The sequence below is a fragment of the Physcomitrium patens genome, chromosome 15 (assembly GCF_059467195.1).
Source record: "Physcomitrium patens ecotype Gransden chromosome 15, ASM5946719v1, whole genome shotgun sequence".
In the NCBI taxonomy this organism is placed as follows: domain Eukaryota; kingdom Viridiplantae; phylum Streptophyta; class Bryopsida; order Funariales; family Funariaceae; genus Physcomitrium; species Physcomitrium patens.
In genome coordinates this window covers 3,105,738-3,124,987 of record NC_143424.1, presented here as the reverse complement: position 1 = coordinate 3,124,987, position 19,250 = coordinate 3,105,738, and the positions used below count along the sequence as shown (strand labels likewise).

General features: G+C 32.4%; 1 protein-coding gene across 1 annotated transcript; it reads left to right on the top strand.

Annotated features, from left to right (window-relative positions):
- Window positions 1-11,757: 11,757 nt before the first annotated feature.
- Window positions 11,758-15,548, top strand: LOC112292714 (uncharacterized). The gene is made up of 5 exons (XM_024541474.3): window positions 11,758-12,324; window positions 13,150-13,450; window positions 13,610-13,768; window positions 13,957-14,264; window positions 14,417-15,548. The coding sequence occupies exons 1-5, from the start codon at window positions 12,124-12,126 to the stop codon at window positions 14,642-14,644; spliced, it is 1,197 nt and encodes a 398-aa protein (XP_024397242.1). The 5' UTR covers window positions 11,758-12,123; the 3' UTR covers window positions 14,645-15,548.
- The last annotated feature ends 3,702 nt before the right edge of the window (window positions 15,549-19,250 follow it).

Below are 19,250 nucleotides of genomic sequence, written 5' to 3'. Positions count from 1 at the left end.
TAAAAAAAAGAAGGGGAATTTTATTAATATTCAGTTACCTCGAATATTGGGAGCATCGACCAACTCCAGCGCAAATACTGAGTGGTCAGGTTCAGTCACCCCATTACAGTCAGCCGGGGCATACTGAAATGCTCCATTCGATTCTAATAACGGGAGTTAGTAGGATGAGAAGGACCAATTCACACGACAGGTTTGAAGAGCCAATTGGATCCAATTTCGAGAATCCAATCCGGGTCCTCTTACCCAATATGAGACCTGTATTGGTGAGGCAACCCAATGCAGTCTAGTTACGAGAAAATCCGGGTCTTACTACGGGCCTCAGCCAGTCTGACGCGAAGACCAATTTGACCCAATTACGTGAGCATCCAGGTTACTATAGGCATCTTACCCAATATGGGACTTGAATTGGTCGGGCGACTCAATGTGGTCCCGATTACGGGGTTTCGATTCTGTTTCGGGTTGTCCTGTTCTCTGTGCCGTTTCAAGGAACGTTGTTTATGGTAAATGGATCTCTTAAAGGTAAAAATGGAGGAGAAGGCCTTGATGACGTGAGCCAATTTTGAATCTAAGCTCTGACGGCGGGAGCCAATTCCGGATCTAAGATGGAAGATTGAAGAAATTCAGAGGATAAGGTTAGGGGAGAATATAGTTTTAGGGAGGGAGGTTTTTTTTTCTGGGGGAATCGGGGGAGCTAGTTTTCAAGCTTTTGTAAGGTTACTAGTTCGGGTTTCATTGGAGGGTTTTGAGGATCAAGGGAATTAGAGAGAGGAGCTTCATGCTTCGGGTCGAGGAAGGAAAGACATAGAATTTGGATTTTTCTTCTTTGTAGAGTTTTGGGAAGACTGAGGCAATCGCTGCTGAAGTCAGTGTTGTAATAGTGAATCGGGATTTTTAAATGAAGTGTGTTTGAATACTCTTGACTGTTTTGTAAAATCGAGTTACATCTGTGATTGAAGGATTAAAAGGGTGTCTATAGGATTGAGTATGCGGAGTGAATGAAATTTATTGGGTTAATCTAACACGACAGTCAGTGGATACAAGATCGTAAGTACAAAGGGGTATGGAAGATTAACAGTTTGGGTTGTTCGGGGTTCTCTGTAACGTGTAGAGACCTACCGGCTGGGGAAAAAAAAAAAAAAAAAAAAGACTTCAACAAGCAGTCGAAGAGCATCCGTATAGATTTACGGTACATTGTTGCAGTCGTTTATATTCCAGCAGTCAAAAACTGATAGACTGCTTGACTATCGGCGAATCTCCATACTACCTTCTACAGCCAGACGCCCGGCGTGTTCTCGAGCAGGAAAGCACGTAATACGACAATGGCAATCTTAAGAATCTTGAAGAGTGCTTTCTAAAACCTTGATACAAATAGTGGCCCATAATTCAACACAATATTATCTAAAAATCCTTAGCAATGATAGACATTGTCAATAAAGAGTCTTGTCATTTCTTTACTGGTAATTGACTTTTTACAAGGTATAAAATATATCATCTTGATCAATCAATCAACAACTACAAAGATAGTGTCAAATGAGCTTGATGGTGGAAGATCTATAATGAAACCTATGGAAATATGTGATCATGGTTGTCTTGAAATATGAAGGAGTTGAAGAAGTCCATATTGCTAGTATTTAGGATTCTTTGACCTTGAACAAGTATCACATGATAGTACAAATTCCTTAACATCCTTCCATATTTTAGGCCACCAAAAGTCTTTAGACAAAAGTTCCAAAGTCTTGTTGAATCCAAAATGTCTAGCTACAGAGAAGTCATGGTGTATTTAAAGGATATGCACGCAAGTTGGCCCTTCAAGAATAAAGAAACACTCTTCAAAGAACAAGAGATTGTTTTCAATCTTGAATTTAGAAGACTCTTCAAGAAGGTTGTTGACAAGATGCTTGAAATTAAGAACAAGAGGGTCTATGGTTGAGGCTTTATGAATCTGATCAAGAAATGATAAATCTATAGGCATTGATACATTAGTTACTCAAAGATGAAATTATTCAGGCTTTAACAAGATTGTCTATTGTTGATTATATGTTGCCTTGCCTTCTTTTGGTTCAAGATAGAAATGTCTTCATAATGCATCTAATAATTCTTGTTGGCTCTAGGATCGATATGTGATATATAAGTCAAATTGTAATAAAGATATACTCTAATGCGCTTGGTGACAATTCAAGACACTGATTGACATGAAGTATTTAAGTTTCTTATGATCTATATATACAATCTCCTGATGAGAAGTACCTTTAAAAAAGTGGCGCCATTTTTGGAAAGAATCCACAATGGCAAATAGCTCTTTATTGTGGATTTTGTAATTGATTTCATCTATTGAAATTTTTTTAGAATGGAATGCAATTCGATGAAGTTTGCCATCTTTTTCATATTATGACAAGACTACTCTCAATGCAAAGTTTGAAGCATCAGTCTCTATAAAATAGGACTTGTTGAAATCTAAATGTATCAAAATTGGAGCTGCTGTAAAAGCATCTTTTAAACTTTGAAAAGATTTCTCTGCTTTGAGGCTCCAATACAGCTTATCCTTGTATGTCGACTGCGTAAATGGAGCAGCAATCTTGGAGTAATTTTTAACAAAAATCTTGTAGAATTTTGCAAATTCAAGAAAGCATTGAACATCATGTTGTTGTATCGTGTGATTTTCTATCTAAGAATACACTGGGTACCTAGCTATAGAGAGCTTAGTTTTAAATTATTGGCCAATGTCCAATAAAATATTTAACCTTAAAAGTAGAAGACAAATAAATACTACAATATCAAAAAGTTATTATATTAATAAATTTTTTTATATTTAAGAAGGTTTGTACATAAGGCTTTCTAAAATATCTAGAAATTTTCTAATATTCTTGGCTATACCAAATCATAGCTAACCATTTGTTGGTAGATTAGATTTTTAATAACTTCAAAGGAAATCCACAATATCCTCTTAAAAACTCATCTTTAAACAAGAATTCAACCATAGCTCTATATATCCATCTTCAACATATATATAAAGTCTTGGCTCTCACAATACTCCTTTACTTTGTATTAAATGCTCAATTTATAATAAAATCCCTTCAAAATATAATATTCCCGCAAAAGATTTTTTCTTCCCAAATTTTAGAAATTCATATTTCTTGATCCAATCATTCAGATTTTATCAAATTCTCAAATATTATAGAATTCACCCTTAAGCTTTACTTTACAAAAATTTAACCTTAAATTTGCTATCAATTATTTGCCATCTTAAAAATCCTAAAAGGTACTCTAAAACCGTAATTCACAAGCACCTAAGTAGTATTTTCTTCATATCTCACAAATTCAAAATTTAAATGTTACAAAAATTATGTATAAAAATTAACAAAATAAAAATATATATTTTTGGAAATTCTTAACCAAAATCTTGTCAAATTACATAAGATATAGCTCAAAACAGAACTACTAGCAATTTGGGTGACTTACAACTCCTTAGATTCTAAATGCTGACTTCAAATTTCAATAACTCCTTTAGCTTAGTTCAAAATTCATCAAGAAATATGCATAAAGTATAGCCAAAAAATTTCTCTCTTCAATCCTAGTTACAGATCTTCTATTGCTTTCTATACTTGTGTGTTATATCCAAAAGAGTGACAGTATATATACAATCAACACCCTAACTTTGAGTGTTCATATCTCTTTCATATAAACTCCAAATGACTCAAAATTTGTACCAAAACCATAGCCGAAAACCTAAACTTGCTGATCTTAGCCTCTAAAGCTCAAATGCCCCTGAAAAACTAATCCTAATATCTAATATGGCCTCAGATAGCCTCTTTGAAGCCCATTGGTCATGATTTTTGACCAATAAGAATGGAGATTTTTATCATTCATCTCCATTCATCTATATGGATACTCTAAACTCTCTTTTGGCTACCAAAATCCCTCTTCAATTATTTTTTTTATTAGATTTACTCAATATATGTCCTAAACATCAAATTAAAAAAAAAAAATAAGACTTCAAGGATTATCAATGTTTAATAAAGATGACTCTAAATATTTAAAGTTACTACCAATAAAATCAATCTCAAAAGCTACTATAAAAAGAAAATAAAGTTATACAAATTCTAATAGAAGTCTTTTCAAACAACCTCTTTTTGAGGTAGTAATCTATCCACATCCTATAACCAACAAAAATCTACTAATATAGATCTCACCATGTTGTTTAGTATATTGTGCATTAAATACATAAATACATTATTTTCATATGGTAGCCAAATCACAACATGACAATGTACAATTTTTGGCTTTTCTCAATTGATGATTGCTTGTACTTTCTTTGGATCCATAAAAAGGCCTTTATTGGAAATAATATATCCAACAAATTCGATTTGATGTACATGAAATATACACTTCTCCAATTTTGCATATAGTTCAATACTTTGTAGCTTTTTTAATACAAGACAAACAAGTTTTTTGTGGTCTTCTAGATTCTTGGAAAGAATTAGAATATCATCTAAATAGGTCACAACAAAGTCATTGAGATGCTCGCAAAATATGTCATTCATTAAATATTGGAAAATGGCTGGTGCATTGGTAAGTCCATAAGGTATGATATTAAATTCAAAATATCCATACTTAGTGGAAAATGATGTCTTCCATTCATCTGTCTTTTTAATATGTACCAAATTATACATGCCTTGTAGATCAATCTACATAAAGATCTTTACTTGGCTAAATTGATCAAGAAGTTTGAATATCAATGGCAATGGATATTGATTCTTTACCATGATTTTATTAAGACCACAATAATCGATATACATTTAAAAAAAACCATCTTTCTTCTTCACAAATAATATCGGAGTAGTAGTTGGTGACTTGGAATGTCAAATAAAATTCTTAACTACATTTTCATCAATGTACTCTTTTAAAGTCTCAAGCTTATTCTACGATAAATTATAGATGGATCCAAATGATGGTTGATTACCTTCTTGAAGGCCAATCGTACAATTGTAAATGCATTGCCTTGACAAGATGTTCGTATTTTTCTTTTCAAATACATCTACAAAGTTCTTATATGCCTTTGGAATTGTTGTTGTAGCAACCACACATTTTGATCATGGATTTGTGTAGATAGAAAATATAGTACCTTGTTTGGCCACCCTCACAAATGCTCTAGCTCCAATAAATAAATATTTTTTAAGTTTTGGCTTAATAAGTGTTCAAAGTTTTTTCATAGATCTAAGGGTTCTATGATCTACTAGAATAAATTCTAACTTTTGGAATATCCAATCTATCCATAGATTGTATTTTTCAAGCCATGGAAATCCTAAAATGATTAGACTTCATGGTGATCCAATGATGTTGAATACTACTTGGCTACTATGGTTGTTAAAGATAATTTCTAATGGAATCATCTCAAGAGTGACGTCTTTAGAGGATAAAGATCGACCATCTATTACTTCTATATGTATGGCTTTGGATTTTTTGACCATAAAGATTTTATGTGATTTAAAAAATTCTTTACTAATAAAATATATAGAGGCTCCCAAATCAAGTAATGCATGATACTTTTGTTTTGTGACTCCTAATTGTACATGTATAGTCAAACAACGAGAAGAATTGGCAAAGAGTACAAGACCTTTTTTGCTTTGTGATAGTAAAAAATCCAACTGCACGATCCTTATTGTGATTAGACGTCCTTGTTTTCTTGCAAAGATTTTAATGATGTGGCCACACTCCTCATTCAATATGTATACTACCATTTCTTTGAAAAATTATTAATCTTGTGGCCAGATTTTTTACAATATAAGCATAGGCCAAGTTTACTTTGACACTTTTTTTCTTGCTTAGAAAGAGGTTTGAAGCAAACTACATTAATTTGTATATCTTCTACTTCTAAATGCTCATTAGAATTAGACAGTGAAGAAGTTAGAAAATAATTGGTGTATACATGTGGCATAATTGAAGAATATTTATTTTATTGTCGTTGAAATAAATGATTATTACACTTCACAGCTTGATTAATGGCTTCATTGAGTGTTTGAAGATCTAGTATATACAAGAATAAGTCCTTGATATCATCTCTTAATCCCTAATAGAATTGGCTCATCAATACATCTTCTCTCTAATTTATATTGATGCTAATTATAAAAAAATTGAAGCATACATTGATGCAAATGCGTTCTTTGTTAAAAACTTCGAATTTTAGTTGTTGAAGAATGAACCTTATCATGTCACCAAATGCTTCTGTAAATGATGCTAAAAATGCTTTAAAATTGTGTAATATAGGATAATTCTTTTCAAATAATAGAGCAAAGAAAGATAAAGCTTGAGCTAAGAACAAGGTTCAAACCAAATCAATATAAGATGCTTTAGTGGAATATTATTGAGGTTCAAGCAAAGTGATTAGTCATACTTGGTTTATAAAGCCATGAAATTTTGAGCAGGTGCCATTAAACTTTTTCAAAAGGCTGATCCTTGGTTTTTTTGTTGTTATTATTGTCACATCATTATTTTGAGTGGATGCTTCTTCCATATTTGTTGAAGCAGATATAGTCGTTTGTAAATTTGAAACCTTTATTGCCATTTGATGTGATAGCTGAGGTACTTTGGCTCCTTGACTATTATATATAGTCATATATAGTTTTTTATTTTGCTTTGAAAGAGTCTTTATCTTGATCCTCAATGCTTTAAGAGCATTAATAATAAAATCTAACTTAATCTCTTTGGAATTTTTTAAATTAAATTTTACACCTTCTGCCATAAAAAATCAGAGAAACAAAATCATTAAAAAGAAAAAAATATATGATCTATGGTATGTAAAAAAAACCAAAAGAATATTAAGAAAAGAACAATATTAGTCTAGGAGAGGATAATTTGCAACCTCTAAAATGCTATAGTACTTCCAAAAAGAGGGATAATCTACTCTCTGTCAAGAAAGATCAAGCTTCTAATATTATTTTATGACAATCTCAACAAATTATTAGAGACCATATACAGGATAAGGATTCAAGATCAAGAAATGGAATTTGTTCAATATTAAAACAATGGCAAGGTAAGAAGGTCCCATTTAGACCATAAAAAGTGAGTTGTGAAGACTGAGGATTCCTTTAGCCTTGATTTCTATATATAATAGGTCCTAAGAAGCTTTTTGAGAAGTTTCTATAAGGCTTGGAAACAAAGCAAGCCTAAGATCCTTCTTTGGCAACTTCCTAAATCATCTAAAGCCTCCTAGAACCTTCCAGGATCTCATATGACCTTCTAAAACTTTCTTAGAATCTATTGGAAGCTTCTAGAATCTTCTTAGAACCTATTAGTACCTTTTTGAATCTTCTAGAATCTTTTAGAATCTTTTAGAATCTTCTAGGATCTACAAGAACCTTCTTAGAACCTTCTAGAACCTCCTAGAACCTTCTCGAACTTACTTCATTTGTATGTTTGTGACATAAAGGTACATTCAATCTTTCATGTTTTTCCTTTAGAGACTTATTCAAAATCAACAATTTCAAAAAAAATACAACCATCACTATCTTGTATTAAAATAGATAATCATGTAGAATATGAAGTAGAAAAGATTCTTAATTTTTAGCAAAGAAGAGGCAAGTTGGAATATTTTCTTTATTAGTGTTGCTACAATATCAATGAATGGATGTAAAAATCAGTAAAAAATCTAGTTAATGCATCACAAAGGATAGAAGAGTTTCATTTATGCTATCATCAAAAATCTAAATCTATTTTAAGAAGATTTATCTATGAAGCTACTATTAAAATATTATATATAATAAAAAAATAGATATTTTTTACAACAACCTTAGAATTTAGTATATCCAATTTATAATTTAATATGTTGGATTGGAGAATTTTTAGATCATGAATAATAAAGCAAAGTCAAAGTTGGAGCTTTTTTTTATGATTGCCACCAAATCAATTATTTCAACTCTTGCAACCTTTACAAGATCATCCTTGAGATTAAGTGAATCTTCTTAAGAAAGTAAACGCCTATATTATAATCAATTCAAAGAAGAAAATCTTGAAGATGATGCTTGAGCTTTGATTATTCGATTATAAATATAGAACCAATGTTCTTCGTAGAACTTAGAGTTAAAATGATAGATGATATTCTAGACATCTAATAAGAAGATTTTAAAAATATTCTTAAAATATTCTATTAGGTTTTAGAAGATTTTAAAAGATTCTTAAGCTATTTTAATAATAAGTTTTAAAATATTTTAAAAGATTTTAATAAAAGATTCTATAAATATTCTTAAAATATTTTAAAATATTTTAGAAGATTTTTAGAATATTTTAATAGATTCTAAAAAGTTTTAAGAAGATTAAAGAAGATGTTTGAGAAGCTTCTTAAAACTATTTCATCTTCAACAATATAACTTTTTAACAAACTTCTTAAGATTACTTTATCTTCAAGCAATATGAAAACTTTTCAAGAAACTTTTTAATACTTAATATATACTGAATTTAAGGTTGAAAAGATCTTTAGTCTCAATAATACATCTTCTAGAATTCTAGCTCACTTTTCTTGCTATTGATCTTATATTCATCTACTTCAATCAAGTTTTTGTTAGTTTTTTTATTAAAACTATTATGTTTAATTTTTCTAATTGGTCTTTCATAAAATATATTTATTACAAAGATTTTTTTGTGTGTGAACCATTGCCACATTTGGACATTATCTCTTTAGTAATGGAAACAAAGTGAAGTCTAACTACACTTTGCTCTTGCAACTAAGCACTTGAAATCACTCTTGTTCATCAATATATACATTGATTCAAAAAATTGTTTCAATGTTGACATATTTTAGAAAGAATGGTGTATTACAGATGAATTGTAGTGAATAATGATACATGGTTTATATAGCAAATAAAGTATTCTTTCATAGCTACCAAATAAACTCAAGTTGAAAGAATCTATTAGGTAATTGAAAAGCTATGGCCAATCTAATTTGAAGTAAAATTGAAACAATTTTTTGAGTGTGGTGTCTAATTTTTGAATTCTATCAATTACTCAATATTACAACATTCTATCATCATAAGATTTACTATGACAATATTATTACCAATCTAATGACATCATTAATACTTACTAACAGCTATAAAAGCATCATTCTTAATTACAATTCTTGGCACGAACATATTCCAAATTATCACATTCTAGGACCTTCTAGAATCTTCTATAAATTTTTAGAACCTTTTAGATATTTGTTGAATCTTCTACAATCTTTTAGAAAGTTTCATATACTTCTAGAAGCCTCTTTAGACTTCTAAAAACTTCTATAAAAAGTACCATAGACTTTTGTAACCTTCATTATAATGTAATAGGAGTCTTTGGAACTACTTTTGCTATCAATTTCATTCTTTGTCTTTAATCTTCACATATTTCATTGTCAAATTCTTGTATCCTCAACAATTCCTTGAACAATTATGAGACCCATTCCTTGCTCTCTTCAAGACAACATCACCTTAGCTCTTTTTCATTTTCAAAAATCTTATAATTAAGTTGCTTCTAAACTTGGCTGCAGTAAAGCTACTATATCTAGGCTAGCAAAAAAGATCACTTTTACTAGAAAAAAGCTTAAATTAGGCAAACCAAAGAATCTCAATGTAGTTCATGAAAGAGCAATCATTTGCCAAATCAACATTGGAAAGGATAAAAATACTATTGAGATTGCTAAAAACCTTAATAATATTATTAGTAATCCTATGTCAATCCAAATCATTTAAAATGTTCTCAAGAAATAGAATATAAAAGTCGTTGTGAAGAAGAAAAAACCACTACTATCTAGCTGCTATTAGAAAAAATGTTTGGATTTTGCTCTAAAGTAAAAGAAATGGATTGTACAAGATTGAAAGAAGATTATTTGGTTAGATGAGACAAAAAATCAACAAATTTAGATCAGATAGCAAAAAGTCGGTGTAGAAACAAAAAGATCAGTCCTTACTTGATATTAAGATCCAAGAAATAGTTAAGCATGTGGATGGAAATATAATGGTATGAAATTGTATGGAATGGAATGGAATTGGGAGGATGGTAAAGATTGAAGGGAGGATGGATGCCAAATAATTCATAAAAATTCTTAAAAAATACTTGCTTTTTAACATTGAAGAATTTGATATTTCTAAAAAAGAGGTGATTTTTCAACAAGATAACGACTTTAAGCATAATTCAAAAGTAGCATGGAAGTAGTTTGATCATCATAAATTTAAAGTAATGGATTGGCCTACTTAGACTTTTGATCTTAATTCCATTGAATATCTTTCGGAGTACCTCAAATACCAACTCAATACAAGGAAGATAAAACCAAAAGAAGTTTGGAATTTTAAAAAAAAAAAAAAAAAAAAAAAAAAAAAAAAAAAAAAAAACTACAAAACTACAAAATGAAATAATATTAAAGCAATTTTGTGCCAAAATTTAATAGAAAGTATGCTTAGGAGGTTGGAAGTAGTTATCAAGGCCAAAAAAGGTCGTTCAAAGTATTGATATGTAATTGGATACCACACTCAAAAAAATATTTCAATACTATTTCAAATTAGATTGGTCATAGCTCTACAACTATCTAATGGATTCTTTTCAACATGGATTCATTTGGTAGCTGTAAAAGAGTACCTTATTTGTCATACAAATAACATGTCATTATTCACTACAATTTACCTGTAATATACTATTCTTTTTAAAACATGTCAACATTAAAATAGTTTTTTGAGTCATTGTATGTAAGATATTTAATACAAGTGTCATTATTAGCTCGTCTTCTATGTTTTTTACCTCACATAGTCTATAATATTTGAACAAGCACATATTTATATGCTTTTTTAGATCCTAATTAATCTTTAAGTTTTCAACAAAGCAACAAAAAAATAAAAGAAACATATGATCAAATATAGAAAGAAGATGGTCCTATCTTAGATTAGAGGATTTCAAGCCATAAAGACCATTTATGAGAGGTACTACTTTGTACGCGCTTTGGAATCCAAGCAATGTTGAGCTTACTTTATTGTTTGAAAGAGAGGAGTAAAAATAAGAGAATTTAAAATTAATTATAGTAAGAAAAGAAGGTAATCATGAAGGGTTGGAATATAGAAAATAGAAAGAAGGGGGGGGGGGGATTTTGAGATGAAGGTTGGAAATATGAGAGGTTGAGATGAAGGCAATAATTTTAATGATGGTTTTTGGAGAGGATCCATTTTTTTTTAAATGATGGTTACAATAGGATAGATTAATTAAGTTAATGGATGGGTCACTTTAACTTCTCTTTGTTTGTTTGTTTGTTTGTTTCTTTCTTTCTTTCTTTCTTTATATATATATACATATATATATTCCTAGCTTTCTCAACTAATCTATTAGCCCAAAGGTCAAAATTAATAAAAAGAGTCCAAGAAAAGACAATCAAAGAAAAATTGTTTTTCTAATAACTTTCTAAAACTTGAAAATAACAAGTAAGGAATAAAACTTGCCTTAAACTCAATCCCCTCAAATGATAACCCATTTGAAGGTATCCATGCAGAATCAATGCACACATTATACACCTCCACATTCGCAAGAAACTACAGTATCTGGATGGACATGCAGGGAGCGTCACTTGGAATCGAACCCAAGACCGGTTAAGCGGTCTAGGCCAGGGGTGAGAGGAAGGAGGAGAGGAAGCCACGAAGTCTAGAGAGTGAGGTCGGCGGCGGCGGCGGTGGGAGCGTCACGGCGGCACAAGCAGCAGAGAGCAGTAGCGAGGAGTGGCAGCGCTATGGCCGCGACCTGCATCAGCATCGCGATTCGGAATCGTAGATGATTTTCCAGACAGAGTCTCCCTCGCTGATTTCGTTGCTCTCTCTCGCGCAGGAGTGACGTCGCTCCTGTTGTATCCACGACCCCTGCTGCCCATTCGTCCGCCAGGGCTTCCCTTTTCCCCAGACGCTCGCAGCTTATCGTCTCCCGCCTGGGGGCCTGCGTTTGCTGGGGTGGAGCTGCGGAGCTCGGATTTTGTTACCACCGTGTTGGAATGGTCGTGATTCGATGATTTGATGAGGTAGGGTTTGGAAGTCGTGTGAGTAGGGTTGTCGGGGCAGCCTCTGGAGGTGCGGGGAGGAGGTTTGTGCGGTCGGAGAAGAGTAGGGTTTGGTGGTTGACGAGGGGGAAAGAATGGGGGCGGGGACGAGGGCGGCATCGGTCGGGCAGGAGCTGTTTCTGTATGCCGTCAGTGCGGCCATGAGTTGCTTGGTGTTGTTTGTTGGGCTGCGTCATCTTGACCCGAACCGAGCTCAAATTAAGAAGGCTCAAGAGCAGAAGAAGGAGATTGCGAAGCGGCTAGGCAGACCTCTTATTCAGACCAACAGCTATGAGGTAGGGGTTGTTGATTCTTGAGGAGGAACTTGCTTTCTGTTCGTAGCTGGGGTCCTTGTGCCGCTAATCGAATTGACAATAAAATCTGGATTATGACATCTGGGGAGTGGAAAGAGGTCTGGTAAAGCTTTCTGAATGCCCGAAGGACATATTGTTGGAACGAAGTTCACAGTATCACGAGTGTAAGCGGGTCTCTCACATAGTCAGAGTTACGCAATCTTTCTAAAAATTCTGGTTACGACTGTAGTTTTACTGAAGATCATTGCACCAGATCAACTGAAACGTAACCTATAGATGTGCACACCTCTAGCCTTTACTTGATGTGCTGAGTAGTCTCGTTATGCCCGGCCTCTGTTCTCTTTTCACTTTAATTGACTTCATTATCCACTAGTTTTGTGAACATTTATTGGGGGATGGCATTTGATTAAGGACACCCTTGTCATGTACTATCTAGACGAGCACCATATATTCACGGCCTCTTGCTGAACACGCTTCGTAACCCGCTGTTATGTCTGTTGGGCGTTGCAAACCTTAAGAATCTGGGGAATCAACAGAAGTCACATCAATTGTCAGTTGTGAAAATTCGATGACTCTCACATGTCGTCTTAGATAAGATGTTGTAGGTTTCATACTCTTTCTAGGTTTTTATTTGGTAAAGTTTTGGTACTTGTAAACTGAGTGCCATGGATATAGATGAGAAGATCAGCGAGTATTTGGACCACAAGTGTTAGGTTCATATTAAATTTTTGAGATGTTTAACATTGGCTGGTTAGGAATAATACGTCCTTTATGGATGTTTTAACTCGTTGAAATTGCGATGTGCAGGATATGATAGCTTGTGACGTCATCAACCCAGAGGACATCGATGTCACTTTTAATTCTATTGGAGGGCTTGAGTATGTTAAGCAATCTCTTCATGAACTAGTGATATTGCCTTTGCAGCGGCCCGACCTGTTTGCACATGGAAAGCTTCTACGTCCACAAAAGGGTGTACTTTTGTTTGGTCCACCTGGTACAGGAAAAACTCTTCTGGCGAAGGCTATTGCCAAGGAGTCACGTGCTGTTTTCATCAATGTCCGCATATCAAATTTGATGAGCAAGTGGTTTGGCGATGCTCAGAAGCTAGGTACAATCTTTTGAAGCATGATTCCGATTGTTGTGTGAGTTTTGATGGGCTTGATACAGCAAATGTCAGATCTAGTAAGTGACATGTAACTCATATTTAGTATTTGAAGAATCACGAATGGAGAGCCCGGCAGTACTTAACGACGACCTTGATTTGCAGTTACGGCAGTTTTTACACTCGCCTACAAACTTCAGCCATCGATTATTTTCATTGATGAGGTGGACAGCTTTTTGGGACAGCGTCGCGTTACTGAGCACGAGGCTCTTACGAACATGAAGACGGAGTTTATGGCTCTTTGGGACGGATTCACTACAGATCGTAATAATTTCACTTTATCTAGAGTGCCATTTTTTGTGAATTAATTGGTCAGTTTCATGCTCAGGTTTTTTTTTTTTTTTTTTTTTTTTTTTTTTTTTTTTTTTTTTTCAGAAAACGCAATTTCCGAACCTTTGCTAGAGTTAATTAATCTTTGCGCAACACTTTCATTGACGTAGTCTTTGTGTCAGAAAACGCGCGAGTGATGGTTTTGGCTGCGACAAATAGGCCTTGGGAGCTTGATGAAGCAATTTTAAGAAGACTCCCTAGAGCATTCGAAGTCGGTATGCCTGACAAGACACAGCGTGCTAGCATATTGGAGGTTATTCTTAAGGATGAACTATGTGAAAGCTGTGTGGATATTGAACAAATTGCGAGCCTCACCGACGGCTACAGCGGGTCAGACTTGACTGAGTTGTGCAAACAGGCAGCTTATTTGCCCATTCGTGATTTGTTGGATGAGGAAGGGTCCCATGCTGATTTCCATTCCGAAGATAAGGTTCGTCAACATCTATCATCTACAAAGAAGTTGAGTAGAATAACACGTATTATCATGCATCCTTGTGTGGGTTTTGCCGAATGAACTACGATGGAAGTCATGCTTTTGAACATTGTGTTCGCTCAGAAATTTACTTGATGGTATACCTCCAGGGTCCCAGGCCTCTTCGGCAAACTGATTTTCTGAGCGTTCTGTCCAATGCGCGAACGTCAAAAACTGCTGCTTACGAGTATCAACACAATCGTAGAAGTGCTGTGGGTGGATCACCGATGAGGTCCTCAGGTGGATCCTCTGATGAGCGGGAGGATACTTCGGTTACCGACCTGTTCAAGCTTTTGGCTGCATTTGGTGCTGCCAGTAGTGCTGCTAACAATCGGTAAGTCTTGTGGATGGAGATCTGATGAGGTCTTTGGATGACCCTAAGCAGATGAAGCATTACATTTTTGATCTGTCCTTAGGATGCAAACCACAAATTGAGATTCTGAAAGGTGTAATTTTGGATGGAGCATATTGTACCCTAAGCAGTGGTTCATTGGATTGAGAAGCACATATGCACGGCAATCCTCTGTATTAAGTTCATGACTTGTATACAGGTCAAAGGATTTTAGAGTGTCCTTGTATTAGGGACACGTGGTCCGTTAATAGCCATCTAGATATTTTGTGCATTCATAAGATGTAGTTCGAAACTAGTATTTAGAGAAAATAGGAGGTCAAAACCACACAAAGGTCGGGCTAGCCTTTAACCTACTATGATCACTTCGGGCAATTTCAATCGGGTTGCATCTAGTTTTCAGATTAGGGTCTTTGTAGAACCTGCCTCCATCTATAATGATTTTTCTGCAGAGTCTTATTTGATAGCTAGTATTTAGGATTTCCTCTGAAGATGCAATGCAGAATGCCTTGAAGAGAATCATTTGTAGTGCTTCATCTGAATTCGGATATTTCACCCCGATTCAGAAATGCTCATTACTCCTGGCCATCTTTAGGCTGCCCTTTTTTACTCAAGCTTTTACGAACTAAAGACGAAAGCACCATCTTTGCTGTGCTGCTCCTCTCTTTGAGATCTCAAAAGATATGCAAATGATAACATTACAAAAGTTTGCTCCAGCTGAAACCAGTATGAGCGTCTTTCTCAAATTTGTGAGGCAACCGCCTCAAATTATTGGTAAATGGAAAGAGCTTTCTAACTTTCGTTTTGTTGAAGGTTTCCGCTCTATTTCCAGGCTCGTGGTATAAGGTGGACACACTTTTTCTAATAAACATTTCTCTAACGATTCTAATCAACTTTTTATGTGCCTCTTGGATCTTTGCCTTCCATGTCCTTTTGTTTCAGGTTTTAGTTTTTCATCTCTGTGATCTTCTCGAATCACAAGCGATTTTTGGTCTGTATTGATTATATATTGGAAGAGCTCTACTTTGGGCTAATCAAATTCCTAGATTAATGTTTCTTGTACTAGTCAAATATAAGGAGGACAGTTGGATTTTGGTATTGAACAAAGAAAATTGTTCTTTTTATTTGAATCACAGTAGCAATGGAAGTGAAGTTAGCATTTACAATGAAGTTTTTTGTATTTATGTTTGTTTACAGAATACATAATTATCTAAGTCTAGCTTTCAATGGTGTTATGAGAATTTTATATGAAACTATGTAAGTGATTAACAAAACTTATAGGGTCCCAGTTACTTCAATTTTGGCATTAACCAAATTTATAAATTAAAGCTATGAGTTTTTTAGTGATCTTCATTAACAAGCTCTTCTAATGTAGGAAATTGTCCCATTTGTTTTGTATTAAGTAAAGGAAAAAATTTTGCCCATAAAGGACATGAAGAACATTACTGGAAATTAATGAATTGAAGCTTGATGAGTCAAAATAGAACAAAGTAAAGTTTATTTCCACTATTGGTAGAGATGTGGTTGCTTTTTGAAGCAAGTGGTCTTGTACAACATCCCCTCCAATGATATATCCATTAGAGTTGAGTGGTTTTAGACTTCCCAGTAGCAAATCAAAACAAAGTTGTCTTTAATGTAAGATGTGGTAAGCATAACACAACCACTACTTCCAACAAAAATACTAAGGCGAGAGAAGCAAGAATCAATTAGAATCCACATTTGATGAAATATCTTGTTTAGGTTGGCTTCTAATGCCCTTTGTAACATAGATTCATTTACTATAGTTCTTATAAAGAGATTGTATTAATCTATGAGTTGTTGAATAAATGCATAATTATATGTTATTTTCAATTAATTCTATTGTGATCAAACCAAATCTAAAAAATCAACAATTGATGTGGTGAACAAGCCTAGGAAAGATGCAAAGGAATTGAGAATGCATCCCAAGAGTTGCTCTCACAACTAGATAATAGTACTACAATGTCATTTAAACCAACAAATAATATAACAATAATGCCATGAAACAATCATATTGTACTATGTACTAAAAAAGGCTTCCAACTTATTGGCTACCATATTGATGCCATAGCACATAGAAGATAATCAATTGCATTGGCAAAAAAATGCTTAAATATGACAGTCTTTACAATGTATATATCATTAAATATGACAGTCTTTACAATGTATATATCATTAAATATGACAGTCTTTACAATGTATATAATGAGAGAGATATAGAGAAGGGAAAAAAAAAAAAAAAAAAAAAAAAATCAATTCAAGGTTCAAATCTATGTTGAAATAAAGTTATAGATTATCTATCAAATTTTAAAAGCATTAGTATTATTATTCAATAGTGGCAACATTAACATGGAGCATGAGGAATGCTCAACAAAACATCAAAAAAGAATGCAATAACACAAGCCACCATCCACTAGATATTTAACAAAGATGCAATATATCTTTTCTTATCTAAATATGAAGAAACTTGGTGGCAATTTATCAATAGCCACTCCAAAACTTTACTTAGAAATATTCAAAAAGCACTAATATAATACATGCATTTGGATTTTATTTAGAGGATGAAAACTTCTTTGCAACACAATTAACCAATTACTCCCCTTGCAATTGCTATAAAATCAAAACCACCCAAGTCAACAATGTCTATAATGTCTTGTTTTACAACAAGGTTAAGTTGATACATCAAGCACTAAATGTCATAAAATATTTTTGAGATTGGAGCTTTAATTCTTATTGAAAATTATTAGAAATAACAAGTCACGTTTGGTGCTCCATTGCTTGATGATTCAATTATTTTATCCCTCCAATTGAAGCACATTACATCAAGAAATTTTACCAAAATATCAAAAAATAATTTGTCCTTGTGAAATTCATCAAAGAGAAGAATGGCTAGCAAGTGGAATGGTAACAATTTATTGTCATTTGTCATAAGTGAAAAAGAAATGCTAGTGTTTAAATGAGAGTTTCCAAAATCATTAGTAGAAACATTGATTGTAGTTAAAAACATCCAACATGCATTTGTAATGCCATAGAAAAGTTGCAATAATATTGTGAAAATAATGAGAGTTGGATTTGAAGCTACTTCTAGAGACAAATATTCCACTTTGGTATCAATGCTAAAACAATCACAATTATTCTTAATTACATATAAAATCTTTTGAAATAATAGGATACATGCAAAATCAAAGCAACATATTCAAATTAAATTTTATTCTTTATAGTCACCATATATAAAATATTAGCTTGAGAATATTTATTTTTGCCTTTGTGAATAAAAAAAAAAAATGGTCTCATATAATATCTCCAACAAACACTTCTTCATAATTAAACAATATAGCTTAAGCAATTACTTTGATAATTGATTTTAAGATTATTAAGCAATTCTTTCTACCATCAACAATACTATGCTCTTCATAATGAGAGTCTATCAGATTCTATAAAAAGAATGTTAAGAAAGCATTAGAATTTTTTTTTTTTTTTTTTTTTTTGTTTGTTTGTTGTTGTTGTTGTTGTTGTTGTCAAGTATAGATGTACTCTCAGAACTTCACAGGATGCTGCTTTGCCATATACTTGTAGATGTTATCTAGGCAAAATGACATTGATCAATGTTAAAAATTAGTTCTCTTTTATTTTTGAACTTATCTACTATAAATTCTTTTTCTTTAATTACCATATTTTTTTTAAAAAAAATAAATGCATAATTCTATAATTAAATTGATATTATTTTAAAAAATGGCTCAAAAGTCAAATAGCTCCAAATCCAAATTTTGATAAGAAAAGATGTTCTTTAGATCCATTAATCATAATTTTTATTCAATATCACATCAAAATTCAAAAAAATGCTTCTACAACCACCAGACATAATTTTTGCAGCAATTGTAAGTTTTATTTTAAAAGATATTAATATAAGACAATTTACTTTATTATTTTAGGAAAATATCCTATATTAAGTAATTTTTTATATTTAAAAGGTCTACTTATTAGGAACTAAACTACCTCAAGTAAGTTTCTAATATATTTATATTATATCATGTTATAATTTAATATATATTTACATTTATATATATTTATATATAATAATTTTTTTGATAGAATCCATTTATAGAACAAAGTTTATTTATTTTTTGGTCTTAATACTATCAATTTAACCTCTTCAATTTTTTAATTGATCATACATTAATTAAAATTGATATTTTAAACCAATATGATTGAATTTGAGCAAGAAGTTAAGACTTTGTATCTATTTTACATCTTATTTCTCTTCCATTAAAATTTTAAATTTTGAACATATTAAATTTGGATATAGAGGTTTAGAAGAGGTTTTAGATTCATAGGTAATTTAGTTGGTATATAAGAATAGATAGGCATTATATAACATTTTTTAAAAGAATAGTTTCTATTTTTTGGCTTTTTCTACTTTATTTGAAAAACCTCTAATAAAATATAAATAAGAGATACAACCTTAAAGATAAAAATGTCTATTTTTTTTCTTTCTTCATTCTATATAATTATTTGATAAACTTATAATTATTAGTTCCTATTTACATTTTTATAATATTTATTACTGTTATAATATT

Excerpts from the sequence above, each read along its gene's own strand:
- LOC112292714 (XM_024541474.3), top strand. The coding sequence starts at position 12,124 with ATGGGGGCGGGGACGAGGGCGGCATCGGTCGGGCAGGAGCTGTTTCTG. Across the intron at positions 12,325-13,149 it reads TTCAGACCAACAGCTATGAG|GATATGATAGCTTGTGACGT; the intron begins GTAGGGGTTGTT and ends TGCGATGTGCAG. Across the intron at positions 13,451-13,609 it reads TGGCGATGCTCAGAAGCTAG|TTACGGCAGTTTTTACACTC; the intron begins GTACAATCTTTT and ends CTTGATTTGCAG.